General features: G+C 35.0%; 1 protein-coding gene across 2 annotated transcripts in view; it reads left to right on the top strand.

Moving 5' to 3' along the window:
* FNIP1 (folliculin interacting protein 1) overlaps positions 1–17,123 on the top strand; it is a 123,744-nt gene extending 106,621 nt beyond the window's left edge. For both annotated transcript variants that reach the window (XM_053672751.1, XM_037129818.2), the window contains 3 exons: positions 6,804–7,001; positions 10,945–11,060; positions 13,932–17,123. In XM_053672751.1, coding sequence (XP_053528726.1) covers positions 6,804–7,001; positions 10,945–11,060; positions 13,932–14,010 — 393 coding nt within the window. In that variant the 3' untranslated portion in view covers positions 14,011–17,123. The remainder of the gene's footprint in view (positions 1–6,803; positions 7,002–10,944; positions 11,061–13,931) is intronic.
* The last annotated feature ends 661 nt before the right edge of the window (positions 17,124–17,784 follow it).

The following is a 17,784-nucleotide window of genomic DNA, read 5'->3' as shown; positions in this document are numbered from 1 at the left end:
TCTGTTTTTTCAATTTTGTCTTCTCAGTGCCTGGCGTAGTGCTTAGTAAGTACTGGTTTAGGAAATCTCATATGGGCCCTTGTAATGCTCTCTGTTTCCCCTGTCTTTCCTTATGTCTGATGTTAGTCACTCAGTCCTTTTTTTCCCTGCATTTGTATCTATTACCTCGCACAGTGGTCTTTGGTGTTCTTTCTGAAAACCTGTCATTGAAAGAGTTCCTCTCTCCTATTGAAGACAAAGCATTCTGGTGCTAAGGGTTTCTACCTGCTAATTATTACAAGAGGAGAAGTAGTAGTAGTAATAATAATAATAACCATTTAGTATTCATTGTGGCCTTAGTATATACTAGACACCAAAATGTAATACCTCACTTAATCTTATAATAACCCCTTTTGGTACTTATGACCACCCCTGTATTTCATGTATGGCATGGAAAGGTTTTTAAGTTATTTAGATAGGGAATGACATAGCTAAAAGTCTGCATGTTCTTAAGCTGTGATCTTAGCCTCCTGTGTCATATTGTCTCTAAAATAGATGAACAAAAGTTACTGCAGATACAAATAAGTAAAATCAGCATCACAAAGCTTTCAAGACTTATGTTACTGTTGCTCTTGGAGTCTTTCCACTGTGGTGAAAAGGATGAGTTTTTATCTTCTGCCCTTCATTTCAGCAACTGGATTTTCTGTCTTTCCCTTTGATATTTTTATTTATAATAATTAAGATATTTATTATCAAAGCAGCATTACAGAAAAATGAAAAATGAAATACCAATCTTAATCTCAGCACTAACAGGCTGTTGAGTTTCTGATTAGTCATTTTTTCCTGTTCATATATAAGGTTTAGTTTATTTTTTTAATGGAGAATAACTTCTTTTATTTTTAGTACAGCATGCATTCAGTACTATTTTGTATTAGTTTTCAGGTGTATAGCATAGCAGATAGACATTCATATAGGTCTTTCCTCCAATAATTCAGGTGCCCACCTGACACCCTCGATAGTCGCTACAATATTGTTAATTATATTCCCTATGCTTTACCTTACATCCCCGTGACTATTTTGTAACTACCAATTAGTACTTTTTAATCCCATCACTTTATTTCACCCCACCTTCCCAACATCCCTCCCTTCTGGTCTCCATCAGTTTCTTCTCTGTATATATAAATCTGTTTTAAATAAGGTTTATTTTTAATGGTTTAAGTTATTATGTACTTAAAATGTATCATCACTACATATAACATGAGAAATATTTCTAATTTTCTTTCATGGGAAAACTTGTAGGGACCTTTTAATACATAATAATGAGAATGCTGCTTTTGAAGAAAGATATAATCTTACTCTTCTGAACTATATTAGTGGGGTGTTTCTTCTTTTTCTCCTAAGTTTCTGACATAGTGGAATTTTTTTACAACCAAATAAATATATATATTTATAAAGTGTTGAAATGCATAGAAAGTTAAACACAAATTTTTCTAAACCTGCTATTCAGTGGCAGCCATTCTTAATATAGAAACTTCTTGCAGTCATTATACAGTACGTGGCATTTCAGAAGACTGAGGCTTGGCCACCTATTACCTATATATCCTAAGACAAGACCCTTAATCTAATAGAGGCTGTGATTCTTTGGCTAATGAAAATAATACTGCTATTTATATAACAGAGTTACACTCTGTGGTGTTTTGTGTCTGTTATGCTCCCTATGCCTGGTATCTTTCTGTCACCATTCCTGCTCTGTTTGTATGCATGTATGTATGTACACATGCTATACACACTATATACATACATAAAATGGAGGCCATTTATATATACATACATTTTAATGCATACAAATATACACCTACATAGATAAAATGTATGCATGCCTATTGTAAGTATATACTCACTATACATGGTATTGTGTTCATATACCTACACACATGAATGTGGTATTATATTTACTGTTTTGAATTCTGCTTTTATCACTTAACAATTGATGTAAGAGAATTTCTTCATATCATTAATGTACTTTATGAACATTTTTAGTGTTCATTATTTCCTGGTTTTGTTACATGGTTTTTCTCATCGTTCTTCTGTCATTCAGCTTTATTTTTTTCCAGTTGTATTGATATATAAGTGACATACAACACAGTACTAGTTTAAGATGCATAACATTAATTTGATATGTAGATATTGTAAAATTATTACAACAGGAAGTTTAGTTAATATCCATTACCTCCCATAGTTACCATTCTTGTGATGCAAAGTTTTAAGATCTACTCTCTTAGCAACTTTTGAATATACAATACTATATTGTTTCAGTGTAGTCTTCATGCTGTGCATTACATCTCCAGAACTTATTTATCTTACCAGTAGAAGTTTGTACCTTTTGATCATATTCACTCATTTTTCTCTACCCCCTGCCCCACCACTGTCAACCACTAGTCTGTTCCTCTGCTGTTATGAACTTGCATGTTTTAGATTCTACATGTAAGTGAGATTATACAGTATTTGTCTTTCTCTGTTAAACTTATTTACTTAGCATAAGGCCATCAGGGTTTATCCATGTTGTTGCAAATGGCAGGATTTTCTTCTTTCTTGTGGCTAAATAATATTTCATTGTGTGTGTGTGGGGGTGTACCACATCTTCTTTATCCATTTACTTGTCGACAGGTTGTTTTTATATCTTGACTCTTATGAATGATACTGCAGTTAACATGGGAGTGCAGATATCCCTTTGAAATCTGTTTTTTATTTTCTTTGGATATATTACCCAAAAGCAGAATAGTAGAATTGCTGGATCGTATAATAGTTCTGTTTTTAATTTTTTTAAGATTTTATTTATTTATTTTTAGAGAGAGAGGAAGAGAGGGAAAGAGGGCAAGAAACTTCAGTGTGTGGTTGCCTCTCGTGTGTCCCCCAGTGGGGATCTGGCCAGCAACCCAGGCATGTACCCTGACTGGGAATTGAACCAGTGACCCTTTATTCACAGGCCAGTGCTCAGTCCCCTGAACCATACCAGCATGGGCTGTAATTTTGTGGGAACCTCCATACCGTTTTTCATAGTGGTCATACCAGTTTGCATTCCCACCAGCAGTACATAGGGATTCTCTTTTTCTTCTCACACTTACCTCTTGTCTTTTTGGTAATAACCATGCAAAAATGCGTGAGGTGATTTCTCATTGTGATTTGATTCACATTTCCCTGATAACTAATGATGTTGAGCATCTTTTCATGTACTTGTTGGTCATTTGTATGTCTTTGGAAAATTGGCTATTCAGTTCTATACTCATTTTTTAATTGTTTTTTGGGAGGTGGAGGTTATTAACTCATTATCAGATATATGGTTCGCAAATACTTTTTCCCATTATGTAGGTTACCCTTTCATATTGCTGATGGTTTCTTTTGCTGTGCAGAAGTCTGTTAGTTTAGTTTGCTGTTACTGCCTTTGCCTTTGGTGTCGAATCTAAAAACATCATTGCCAAGACTGATATGAAGGGCTGGCTCTTCTCTGTTTTTCTCTAAGAGTTTTATGGTTTCAGGCCTTAGGTTCAAGCCTTTAATCCAGTTTGAGTTGTTTGTGTATGGTACAAGGTAGGGATCCAGTTTCATTCTTTTGCATGTGTGTGTCCAGTTTTCCCAAAACCATTTATTGAAGAGATTATCCTTTCTCCATTGTATATCCTTGTCTCCTTCAATATACATTAATTGAGCATATATACCTGGGTTTATTTCTGAGTTCTCTATTCTCTGTTGCTTAACTTTTAAAAGAACTTTTCTTCCTTTTACCATTATAATTAACATGATACTGTTGCTGTGTTTTGTGGATTTAAGATTCTTTCTTTAGGCTAGATTCCCAGAAATGAAGCTTCTAGACAATTTATAAGGTGGGGTTATTTTCATATTCATGATGCATACTGGTTAATTTTTTTCCAAAAGACAATGCCAGTTTGAACAGCATTATATGATGTTTCTAAGACCTGTTACATCTGTAATACTTGGGGGTCTTATTTTTTATTTTTTAAAAAGATAACTGAAGAAAACTGACTAGTTTTGAAGAAAGTAAACTGAAGTTGATTTGGTATATTTTGGGTTGAAAGTGCAGTTTGCAAAGCCATGTGTGAATACTTAGCAAGCAGCTGAAAAATTAGGTATTGTAACAGGGTAGAGATAGGGGAATATCCATTAGAGAGGAGGTTTTGAAGGTTTTGGAGTTTATGTACTGTGACTCTAGAAATGCCCGGAAGAGAAAAATGTTGGTAAGATTTTTGGATGAATTTGTATTGCAGAAATCATGGAACTCAGAGAAGAGGGTTTGAGAAAAATAAAGATTTCTATTCACTGCTTCTCTCTCACACACACTTTCCATTTTGTGACGTGGAAGTATCTGAAGCTGAATGCAAGCTTTAGAAATTGTGGAAGAGGCCACTACAAAGTCTCGCTTAAGAATATGCTGCCATTGGTGTAGGCTGTTTTTTCCAGAAGTTGAGGGCGAAGATAAGGACTGGTATTAAGTTGAAATTTTATCAGATAAGGACATTACATATGACAATCCATTGAGTAAAATCAAGCAACTTCAGAATGAATGACTGGCACTGTGCTTCCCTGTAACCTTATTTTTATTATTTACTACAACTTCTAAAGTGTGTTTAATTTGAATCATTTCTGATCTTGAATTTGGAATTTAGGCCCTTCTCTCTTGGTGGGGTGCAGGGGGTGGTACTGCTGACTTGGGACCATTTTCTTTTTTTTACCAAAAAAGAAGGGGAGGTGCATTTTGTAATATTTTGGGTCGTTTAAATCTTAGGCACACGTTAAGTGTGCTATAAAGTTATAGCGCTATAAAGAGCTATAAAGTTCATTTCTAAAATGGTTTGTGGCCCTTAAAGTATATTTCATAGTAGTTTCTTCATTATCTGATTAGGCATTTCCTTGTGTGAGGATAACAAATGGATGGACCCCCTTCATAATTCTCATCTCCTATAGAGGTCCATTGCTTTTGAAAGTAGTATCTGCCTTTAATAGTTTGTTATTCCACTTTACATTCTTCTTATTTTTCTTTTATAACCACAGAGATACTTGCATTAAAGTACATGTTCACTATTATCTTGCTTTTTTTAAATGTAAGAAATACATCTTTAGATGTATATACTGTTTTTAAAATTATATTTCAGCAGTTAAGTTGGTAAATAGAAACATGTTATATCCATCATAAGAGTTAAAAAGAAATATTTGAGTACCATTTTATAAAAACAAATATAAAGTGTACAGTTCCACAGAAGGTGTTCCCAGTGTATCTTTCCAGGGTTTTTCTTTGCCATTCTCCTCTTCCCCACTTCTCATTTTTCACAAATTTGGTTACATGTATCTAATTCTGCCTTTGAGTCTTCCCACGATATTTCCTCTTACAGAATCATCGATATTCCTCTCCCACCTGTCAGTAGCAGTGCCATGTCCTTCCCCCTGTGAAACTCCCAGTCACACAGAAGCTGCTGATGCCCTTTTATGATACCCCAGCACTGGTTCCTAGGGATCTGTTGTACATGTCTTTATCTAGCCAGCTGTATTTATTTTCATCTTTTTCACATAACTGTGAGCTCCACTGTCTTATTTTCCTTAGCAATAAATAAAAAGCTTTATTCAAAGTGGTTGTTCATTAACTGAGCAAAAATATGTCCTTTGAGGATGCCCAATGTGGGTTTATCCAGGAGCAGACTTACATCCTTAGTTATTAAATTGTGGTAACGTAAAAGCTTGAAAGTAGGAAGGCCATTGTTTTCAAGTATTTTTCACATTATAGTTTTTTATCTCAGTCTTATTGCTGATAATGTATATGGTCAGTGTTGAAGAAATTCTTACCTTTCCAAAGGCAGAATGATGTTGAAGTATTGAGCATTGTAGGGCTATCATCTCTTAATGATAGTGGTGCTGTGTACTTGTCATTTTGGTCTTTTTTCATTTTTGGTCTTTACGTGTAAACCATAGGCAGCCAAGAGCACACCTATGTGCATGTGGTCCTTTTATCAGTACACATGTGTTAAAAATGCTATTCACTATGTATTAAATTTTCTTACTGTAAAAGCATTGCTTAGCTAAATGCTTGTGATAGAAGTTCAAACAATATAAATGTATAACAAAGCAGAAAGAAGAAATCGTCTTTACACTCTTAGTTCAGTTTGAGTATTTTTTTCATTCTTTTTTTCTATAAATTTTCATTTAGATAATAGATCTGAATTTTTTTAATGTAATTGTGGTATAGTGTGTGTGTGCACATGTGCAGAGTGACTTTTTTTCATTTAACCACAATAGTACGTGTTGATTGGTTTCCTTTTAACTTCTGTAGCTATACCCTGGATATACATGTTGGTAAAACAGAAAAACCTAGCACACATAGCCAGCAGGGTACTTCATGTCATCAGGGAGTAGCCTCCGAGGTGCTTAAGCAGGTTAATGCCCGACACAGGCTGGGATAGTTAGCACAGAACTTTACCACTGACTTGTACATGCAAATCCCTATTCTGTCTATTTTAAAAATGTTTAGTTCTTTCGAGGTAAAAAATATTTTCTTCCAATTGCCTGGCACATGGTTGGTACTCAGTAAATTTGTTAAATGAATGAATTAGCCAAAAGCCAATGAAAGTTAAGTTCTGGATTCAACAATACAAAGTTCTGGTAATGAATCTCTACCTGTGAAGATTGGCAGTTGCTGTCATAACTTAATATTCTTTTATTTCCTTCTGTTTTATATCTTTTCCCTGCCTCATTCCAGTAGCATTATCTATAAAAACTTTATTTGCTCATTTTAAGATGAATTATTCTTTTCTTTCCAGCATCCAGTGTTAGACGAACCAATAGCGGAAGCTGTCTGTATTATAGCAGATATGGATAAATGGACTGTGCAAGTGGCCAGTAGCCAGAGACGAGTGACAGACAATAAACTAGGAAAGGAAGTGTTGGTTTCCAGTCTTGTTTCCAATCTGCTTCATTCCACTCTTCAGCTTTATAAACATAACTTGTCTCCAAATTTTGTAAGTATGTGTGAGGTTTGAATTTGAGCGCTCTGATAGGTATCCAGAGTCTATTTTGAGTGTGCCTACATTGAACACTGCTGTTCACGTCATCATTGTTTTCCTCAAAGAAGGTGTTATCAGTTGCATATTTGTGTTCCTCTAAAATTCCTGTGTAGGATTTCTGACCGCCATTGGGATAGTATTTAGAATTGGGCCTATTGGAGCTAATTAGGGTTAATTAGGTCATGAAGATGGGGTCCTCATGATGGGATTGGTGACCTTATAAGAAGAAGTAGACAGAAATTACACTCTCTCCACCATGTGAGGACATAGGGAGAAGGCAGTTATCTGCCAGCCAGGAGAGAGTTCTCACTAGAATCTGACCACAGTAGCACCCTGGTCTCAGACTCCCAGCCTCCAGAGCTGTGAAAATATAATTTTGTGTTGTTTAAGCCACCAATTTGATGGTATTTTGTTATGGTGGTCCAAGCAGACTAAGAAAGAAGGGGATATGTATATGTATGTATAATATATTCTATGATTTCAGCAGCCAGAATTCATTGCCTGATGAGTATCGTGTAAGGGGTGGACATGCGATGTCCCTAAGCTTTGTGCAGAATGCCAGTGCATTCTGGGCCCTAATTGTCACATCGGGACTTTGGGTGATTGCTTTTTATAATACTGGTAACCTCTTACCGAAGGCACCATTTTGAATTTTCAAGGTTATTTTCTACTTAGGAGAACTATAATAGAGATTAATTAAAAACCTCTAGATCAACATGATAAAGGCCATATATGACAAACCCACAACTGACGTGATATTCAGATGGTGAAAGACTGAAGATTTACCCCTAAAATTTATCTTGTCCCTCTAAATGAGGGTCAAGATATGGATGCCCACTTTCACCACTTCTATTCAACATAGTCTTCATAAGTCCTTGCCCAAGCAGTTACACAAGAAACAGAAAAAAAAGGCATCAAAATTGGGAAGGAAGAAGTAAAATTATCTCTGTTTGCAGGTCACATGATCTTATATGTAGAAAACAGATTCTACAAAAAAACCTGATAGACCTGCTAAATGAGTTCAGCAAAGTCACAAGATAGAAAATCAGCCTGTAAAGATAGTTGCATTTCATAGCAATGAACAATCTGAAAAGGAAATGAAGAAAGCACATCAAAATTCTAAAATACTTAGGTACGAGTTTAGCTAAGGAGGCAAGAGGTGTGTACACTGAAAACTATAAAACATTGCTGAAAGAAATCAAAGACATAAATAAATGGAAAAATAGCTCGTGTTCAGGGATCGAAAGACTTAGTATTACAAAGATGACAGCACTCCCCAAAGTGATGTATGTTTCAAAGCAGTCCCTGTCAAAAATTCCAGTGACTTTTTTCATTAATCACATGGACCTATCCTAAATGTGTGTGGCATCTCAAGGGACCCTGAAGAAACAAAGCGATGTTGAAAAAGAAGAACAAAGTAGGAAAACACATACCTCCTGGTCGCAAAACCTACTACAAAGTAACAGTGAATCAAAACAGGGTGGGACTGGCATAAGGACAGACATACAGACCAACAGAATATAATAGCCTCCAAATAAACCCTCACATATATGGTTAACTAGTTCAAGACAAGGGATCCTTTTCAAAACACAAAGACAAAGGAGTCTTTTCAGTACGCATACTGAGAAAACTGGATATCCACATGCAAAAGAATAAAGTTGAATCCTTATACCATACACAAAAATGAACTCAAATCTAAACTTGAACAAACCTAAACTTAAGTGCTAAAAATATAAAACTGAAGAAAATGTGGGGGATAATCCTCAGTGATTTCTGGGATTTTACACCAAAAGCATAGGCAACAAAAGCAAAAAATAGACATATTGGACTTCATCAAATTAAAAACTTTTTTTATATCAAAGGATACTCATTGTCAACAAAGTAAAAAAAACAACCCACAGAATGAGAGAAGATATTTGTAAATCATATATCTGAGAAGAGATTGATATCCAGAACATACAGGGAACTCCAACTCAACAATAAGAAAGGAACAACTGAATAGCCATTTCCCTGAGAATATATACAAATGGCCAATAGGTACATGAAAAGATGTTCAACATTATTAGTTACTAGGAAAATGCAGATGAAAACCATGAGATACCATTTCACACTTATAAGGATGGCTAGGATTTAGAAAAATATTTATTGACCAGGATGGGAGAAATTGGATCTTGTACTTTGCCAGTGGAATGTAAAGTGGTACAGCTGCTATGCAGAAGAGTTTGGCAGTTTCTCAAAAAGTTTAACATTGTATTGTCATGTGATCCAGAAATTCTACTTCCAGGTTTTTACTCAAAACAGTTGCAACTAGGGACTTGTACAGTTGTGCCATAATGTTCATAGCAAAATTATTCACAATAGCCAAAAGTTGGAAAAACCTCATGTCCATCAATAAATGAATGGATAAGCAAGATATGGTGTAATACACAGAGTGGAATATTATTCAGCCATGAAAAGGAATGAAAATGCAATACATGCTTCAATGTGGATGACCCTGGAACATATTATGATAAGTGAAGTAAGCAAAACACAGAAGGACAAATACTGTATGATTCCACTTATATGAGGTATCTTGAACAGGCCAGTGTATAGAGACATAAACCAGATAGAGGTTATCAGGGGCTGAGGAGAAGGAGGGAATGAGGAATTACTGTATAATGGGTACAGAGTTTCTATTAGGGATAATGAAATAAAGTTCTATAAATGGATGTTGATGGTAGCACAACATTATAAATATACTTAACATCACTGAATTATATACTTAAAAAGAGGTACTATGGTAGATTGTATTTATATATATACATACGCATATGAATTTTATTAAAATATATATTCTGTATATATGCTGTTATATAATCTATGTATAAACTTTTTCTTTCACCTAAGGCATTTTCATTTTCAGCCCAAGTCAGTATTATGGGGGAAACATGCACCATAAAATAATAAATGTGCCCCCAAATTCATGTAGTTGTGTTTTCCTAATAAGAAAATGAGTTTTTGTTAGGCATTTTAATAGTTGATTTTCACTGGAAAGGAACACTCTGCAAGATTTTAGTATTTTAACACTTGCACATTCATGGTTTTTCCTCAAACATGTGTAGGGGTGTCCAACCTTTTGGCATCTCTGGGCCACACTGGAAAAAGAAGAAATGTCTAGGGCCACACATTAAATACATTGAGACACATAATCATAAAAAACATCTCCTAATGTTTTAAGTAAATTTGTGATTTTTTTTGTTGGGTCACATTTACAGCCATCGTGGGCTGCATGGGGCACGCAGGCTGTAGGTGGGACCCCCCTGACAGCATCAGTTCACGTGAAAAATCACCTGTGTTAGTAAGTTGAACGAGTTAATGGACAATAAATGGGTTAGGTTTTAATATTCCAGCTCGGAAATACCTCTCTTCTAGTAAAGACTACAGGTCATTCTCTGTGAGTTATTGCACACCTTTTTTCTTTTATTTTCTATAGAAGAATGCAGCCTATCCTGTGTAAATACACTTGAAATATATTAATTTATAAGTATTATATTTATCAAATTTGAAATAAACATTTTTTGAAATTTTGGAAATGGATAGTGGTGATAGTTGCACAACATTTTGAACGTACTTAATGCTTCTCAATTGTGCACTAAAAAATGGTTAATATGGTAAATTTTATATTGTGTGTGATTTACCACTTAAAAATAAAACTGTAAATTCAAAATCTTGGATATGAGCTAGAAAAAGGTTTACACTCATTTAGCTAAATTACTGGCTTTAAAAATGTGCTCAAAGTTGTAGTTTATTTTGGAATAACTAAATAGACTTGTCAGAAACATAATGCTATGGAAATTGCCATCACTTAGAATGGCACGGTTTCATTTTCTGACCTGGTTCTTGGTTCCCCCAACTGCAGTGTGTAATGCATCTTGAAGACCGATTACAGGAGTTGTACTTCAAGAGCAAAATGCTGTCAGAGTACCTGAGGGGGCAGATGCGTGTTCACGTCAAGGAGCTGGGAGTGGTTCTAGGGTATGTTCATGGTTTCTCTTCTGGTTTTGTTTTCACATTGCGCTGCCTTCTGTTCTCAGAATTGCCTTCTTTTAAGTGCCTTTCCCTGTTAGAAGCTAGACACTGTTCTCATTCGGGTTGCTCTGTACCGTGTAAGAGCAGATCCCTGTCTTACACTATCTGAAACTCATTGTCCCCTGTACTATTACAGTAAGTTGAGAATATAGTCAGATAAAAATGAATTACATCTAGCCCTGACTGGGTGGTTCAGCTGGTTGGAGCATTACCCCATACAACAGAAAAGTTGGGGTTTGATTCCCCACTCAGGACACATACCTAGGTTGTATGTTTGATCCCTGGTCGGGGTGTGTATGGGAGGCCACCAATCGATATGTGTCTGTCTCTCTGTCTCTCCCTCCCTCCACTCTTTCCCCACCTCTCTCCTTTCCATTCTCTGTAAAATCAATAAATATACCCTTGGGTAAGGATTAAAAAATGAATTTAAATTTTTTTAATGAAGTTTCTATAATTTTTTTAAAGATTATTTATTTATAGAGAGAGTAGGAGAAAGGGAGAGAAACATCAGTGTGTGTTTGCTTCTCACATGCCTCCTACAGAGGACCTGACCTGCAACCCAGGCATGCGCTCTGACTGGGAATCAAACTGGCTACCCTTTGGTTCTCAGGCTAGTGCTAAGTCCACTGAGTGACACTAACCAGGGTGATTTTTAATTTCTGCCTTAGGAAAATAAGCACTATTCATTTTTACTTAAAGATATGTTGAAAGCGCTTCCTCCCTGCTACCCATATGAGCTGATTAAAAACACTGGATGGTACTACATTATCTACATATTATTCATCCTTCTGCAGTTATTCTTAGGAAAAAGACAATTCTCTAAAATGCTAATTGAAAGAGGAACAGATAAATTGATGGGAGGTATGGTATAGCCCTTTTCTATGTGCTGTGAGCACTTAATGTCCCATGGCCACTGTGTTTGTATGTGGTGTATGTGTATATTATTTCACGAAATGCTAGTTGAGCAAATTACAACAATCTAGAACTTTTGTATAATTCAGTTTTTATGAAGGGAGAAAGAGCCAACAGCAGCAAATACCTAGTTTATGTCAGATACCAAATTAAATTCTTTCATTAATGTTATTTCTTACCATACAGATTGGAAATAGATGATTCCCTGTGCATAATGCCATTAATTTTTTAAAAATTAAAACTAGTTTTTTAAGTAATGTGAATTTAACTGGTTTATAGCAGTGGTATAAAATGAAAGGTTTTCCCTAACTTGCCACCTTCATCTAAACACTGTTAAAGGATTGTTTCTTCTGACAGAATTTTTTTTTTAAGATTTTATTTATTTATTTTCAGAGAGAGGGGAAGGGGAGAGGGAGAGAAACACCAGTGTGTGGTTGCCTCTTGAGTGCCCCCTACTGGGGACCTGGCCCACAACCCAGGCATGTGCCCTGACTGGAAATTGAACCAGTAACCTTTCTATTCTCAGGCTGGTGCTCAGTCCACTGAGCCACACCAGTCAGGGCCTGACAGAATTTTTTAATGTATACGATAAAAAAATAGAAATGGAGGCCCTGGCCAGGTAGCTCAGTTGGTTAGAGCATCATCCTGATATGCCAAGATTGTGAGTTCAGTCCCCAGTCCCGGCACATATAAAAATTGACCAGTGAATGCATAAATAAATGGAATGACAAATTGATGTCTGTCTCCCTCCTTTTCTCTGCCCCCTTCCTTTCTCCCTTTCCCTAAAATCAATAAATAAAAAAATAGAAATTGATTTATACTTAATTATTGGGCAGCTTGTCTTTTAATATTTCTTGAATGTTCATATGAACACATATTGATCTATCTAATTATTTTTGATCGCTATATAGCATTCCATTATATGGTGGGTTTTATATAACAATGAGTTTTCATTTAACATCTTTAATAGGGTCTGCAAATTTAAGTGAAACAACATATAATGAAACCAAGTATACCATGTGCTAATTGATATAAACAAGAATTAAGTTCCTTTGGCATCTCATTGATGTTATAATGAAATGATATTGAATGAAAGGACATTATTTGAGAACCCACTGTATTTTCTGGGTTTTGCTATTATAAACCAATGCTGGAATGAATATAAATTTTTGAAGTTAGTAGGATAAATTATTTGAAGTAGAATTTTTGGCTAAAGGGCATGTGTATTAACATTTTGAGATAGTGATAGTTATCTTGACCCAGGTAAAAACTTGAATAAATTCTCACAAATGGTGGGAAGCACACTGTTCCTACTGCTGGCTTTTACCAACTTTTTAGTCTTTTACAGGCTACTATCTGAAAAATGAAACCCGATTTTACTTTACTTATGTAGATTTATTTCTTCTCTAATCATGAATGAGTCTGCAAGAGTGAGTGTTGATTTATTTACTGGCCATTTTTCTTTTCCTGTAAATTATTTGTGATAGGATATGTTTTGAAGATGCTTCCATTATTTCTTCCCAATATGTCTTATTATGGAAACATTTGTATTCAAAACCACCTGGGTGTACACTATTATCCTGTTCTCTTACTATATTGTATTTTCTAGACAGTGTCCCTTGCATGGTCTATCAGCAAGTCAGCAAGATACTTTCCTTCATCCATGACTTTTCCACTGGGTTTCAGTTGCTTCCTTTTAAAAAAAAAATTGGTTCTGGTTTTCACTTACTGAAATATTTCCAACTGTCATTATCTTCAGCTCTTTTACCTTTTTCTTTTGACCAGGGTGGCCTATGTCCTTGATTGCTGAGGGATAGTAACTTCGCAGGTAGCAGTCATTTGGCCTGTAGGACTCCTGTCTTGAGGGTACTGAAAGCCTGATGGATTTTTTCTTCTTGATTTCAGGATTGAATCCAGTGACCTTCCTCTCCTGGCTGCTGTAGCAAGCACTCACTCTCCATATGTCGCGCAGATACTCCTGTAGGAATGTGAAGTAGAAGCCAAGGAAGCAGACACAACATACATATATGGCATTTTTTTCTCATTAGAGTCCCATCTGAATGAGTCAGTCACATGGGTATCTTGCATTGCAGTACATTTCGTGTGAACATTTGGCTTTTTCTTTTAGACTGGACTTTTTGGGTGGTAGTATATTTTTAACCAAATGAAAATAAAGCATCATAAATAATTTTGGGGGAAGCGTTTGAAAAAGCCAAAGTGTAACTTAGAAGTTTCTATAAAATGAGTAATATTGAGGAATTTTTTATGATCACTACAGTGTTGCCACAACTCTAAATAACAACAAATATCTCGTGATTAAATGGCTCAAATAGTCACTTTGTTTGTTTTAATTAATTCTTTATTTCTAAGATACATAGGTTTACAAACCTTGATTATTTTTTGTTTTGTCAATTAAAATAGCTAATTTCTAGATATTTCTTGATATTTTAAATAGGCCATTAATTATAAGAGAAGAATGAGTGTAAATCTGTGTTGTTATCTACCCAAGTGTACATATGTATCTAGTTTTTTAAAAAGAAGAGGTCAAAATACAAGATTGATAAACATGGCTTTTTAAAAATATATATATATTTTCAACTAGTATTAACTGTATATAATGTTGAAATGTTACTTTCTGGTGATTTTTCGGTTTCACACACCCTTAAATATTAATAAAGCCAATTGTTTTTTAAAGGGTGAGTAATATAGATCCCCAAATAAGAATACTACTTTATATTCTTTGTGTTCTTTATAAGTATAAGCTAATTCTCATAAATGTTAATATTAACCTATTTGCACCTAATTTAATAAATTAAAATTAGGATTAAAACTTGCATCAAAGCATTGGAAAAATAATATTTCTTCAATAGCGCTCAGGTAGCTGAGGCCCTTGCTTTTGGTATCAGCCATCCTTGAACCCACAGAAAATAAATATTTGTTTCATTGCTTAATAATATTCAGTTTACACTAATAGAACTCATTAACTCTTAAAATTATTCTCTTGAAATTCCCATCTTCCAAAAGCTAATATTCTTTTAAAGGTTTCCACTTTTCGGTTGTTGTTGTTCTGTATATATTGTAGAATGTTGCTTGTGAGAAAAGCTAATACGGAACCAAACTTTTGTAAGTAATGTAAATAGAGATGGGTAGGTAAAGTTTTCAATATGCTCTACTACCTCAGTTTACTTGAAAACTACATGATAGTTTATTCTTTACTTGTCTGGTCTAAGATACTTTAATTCTAGAAGTGAAGTTGGTTTCTGCTTTCATGGACTATTTTTATCATAATTATTTGATTAGTTAAAAAAACACCACTTGCTTATTCTGTTACTATATATATTTCCTGTATAATATATTCATTTTTGCTCTTTCAGTTTTCAGTAATTAAAGATTTCTTTGGTTTAACTCTTTGACCTTTAATTTGTAGCATTGGGTCACATTTTGCCTTGCTCTCTGTATTCAAGAACTCTCCAACCTAGACTAAGAAGAAATGGTGATTGTAATGGAATGTAACCTGAAATTGGTGTGCCTGCAATCAGTTTGGCCTCTGTGTCCTATCTGCTGGTCCCAGTTAGCACCAGTTTTCCATGGATGACTTGCTGCCAAAGAGTTTTTATGGGTATATTTTCTTTGGCTTAATATTCTTGTTCTGTTCATCAATGAAATTCTTCACTATTCTACTGTTTGGAATTCTATGAATCAATCTCTTTGGCAGAATTCAGAATATAGAAAAGTTCATATGTGCATCACTGTACATTATTTTTTATTGTAGTTCAGAATGATATGTAGCAGGTAAAGTCTGTTTTGCATGTTTTCTTTTCTAATTAATCATCAAACTATTCACAGTCCTATCTATTTGAAATCTCTAAGAAATTAGCATTTAGAAAATCTAGTCTTCAATAAATGGATGGCTCATGCTACCGTTATTCTTAAAACTAAGCTTTGCTCGGAGGGAAGGGGCCTGTAGTTTCTTATAGATTCATTAATCCTTATAGGATTCCTGAATTTCATAATTCCCAGCACTTCTGTAATTTCTACTGCCTTCATCATAATCATTTTTTTTTTATACAGAAAGCCCATGGAGTAAGCTGCTGCTGCTGCTTTTAAAGGGTGGTCACTATGATGAATGTGAAAAGCGTTTGGCCTATTCAAAATAAGTTTCTCAACTTTGTATGGTACAAACAGCTATGTGTTAAGTATTTTTAAAAACCGTTGGTTGCAATAGGAAATAAAAAAGGGATCTTTTACATTATAGATTTAAAACTAATTTTCCTTGTATATAAACTAATTGGCTTGATTTTAAATATTCCTGGTTTTTATTCATATATCTTAATTTTGAGTTTGAAACTGTTAAGTGCAATAAATTTACCAGCACAGATATAATTTTGTTCTAATTAGCATACACTGGGGTTGATCACTTAAACAAAAAGATTTCATGCAATGCCTATTTCTGGTAGCTGTCTTACGAGATTTCTGCTTTCTCTAAGTTATTTAGATGGTGAGATAAATGTACATACTGTTTCTTGTTCTGTATACATTTCTCAAATGTACACTTGTATTATAATAACCTCCCAATTCTAGGGGAAATTTGTGCAATAAATACACATGTCCGTTTGATGGGTGATGTTGGTCTTTCTTTCATGGGTTACTTAGATATAATAACATTGGCTCTGATTTGGGATTCTTTTTTCAAATGTGACACTTCTAGTAACATTATCTTGTTCATAATGTCTTTTTCTAATCCTAAATTTCTGTCTTGGTAATTTGGTAAAATTTGTTTTATAAGGTTGTTGTGAGAATGAAGTGAAATAATGAATGTCAAGGATTAATGCGTGGCACACCCCGAGTGCTTGATAATTTTTGGCTGCTGCTATTACTAGGTAATCTGTCCAGCCTCCTCTTCATGGCCCCCAGCTGTTGGGAGAATTTAGCCTACATTCTTATGCACGAAAATGTAATATAAAAATACTGGTATATTCTTACACTTAACCTAATTCTTAAAATAACAAACTGAAAAAAATTTAAAATGTTTTTATAAAAACAAACTGAAAATCTTTTAAAACCTACAGGAAACCATGTAAACATGTTATGAACATTGTATCCAAAACAAATTACTATTGACCTTACAAGTAAACAAAAATTGACCAGTTGATTTGGGCTCTAATCCTGGTTTGTTCACTGGTTTGCATGTGACTCTGAGCAAGTCTGTCCCCTTCATCTACATTGTGGGGAAGTCAGCTCTTCCATCAATCCTTAGTCTTGCTTTATAGCACTTACTCAGCCCTGAGCAGGCTGTTGGGAAGCTGCCTTAGTCAGGCTAGGTTGATGTGGGCAGAGATGCCAAGAGGCAGGGTTGGACCAGGGGCTTTTTGTAGTGCCTGTTTTCATATCATTTTACATGTATGACTTTTATATTTGACCAAAGAGTAAATGCACTATTTTACAGCAGGGAGAAAGTGTCAGATATTTGGGAGGTATCCATTAGATATTTCAGAGATTTATAATTGGTACCTATGTTTATTTGTGCTGTTTCCTCATAAATTTAAGAAATCTTGGGACTTCCGCCAAGATGGAGGCATAGGTGGTGACGCCTTGCTTTCTCAGACAACCAAGTTTAGAGTCAACTAAATATTAGCAACAGAAAACACAGCCAGAACACAGAAAATTGAACTTTTCGGAAGTCTGATAACAAATTCTTCAGCCTGGCCGGTAAGAGGGGCGGAACCAGCAGCTGGCGGAGCGGGGTAGCACAGGAAAA

This window comes from Artibeus jamaicensis, unplaced genomic scaffold (assembly GCF_021234435.1).
Source record: "Artibeus jamaicensis isolate MK-2021 breed Jamaican fruit bat unplaced genomic scaffold, CSHL_Jam_final contig_786, whole genome shotgun sequence".
Classification (NCBI taxonomy): Eukaryota; Metazoa; Chordata; class Mammalia; order Chiroptera; family Phyllostomidae; genus Artibeus; species Artibeus jamaicensis.
Note: the sequence above shows the minus strand (reverse complement) of the source record. Positions and strands in the feature narration are given on the sequence as shown.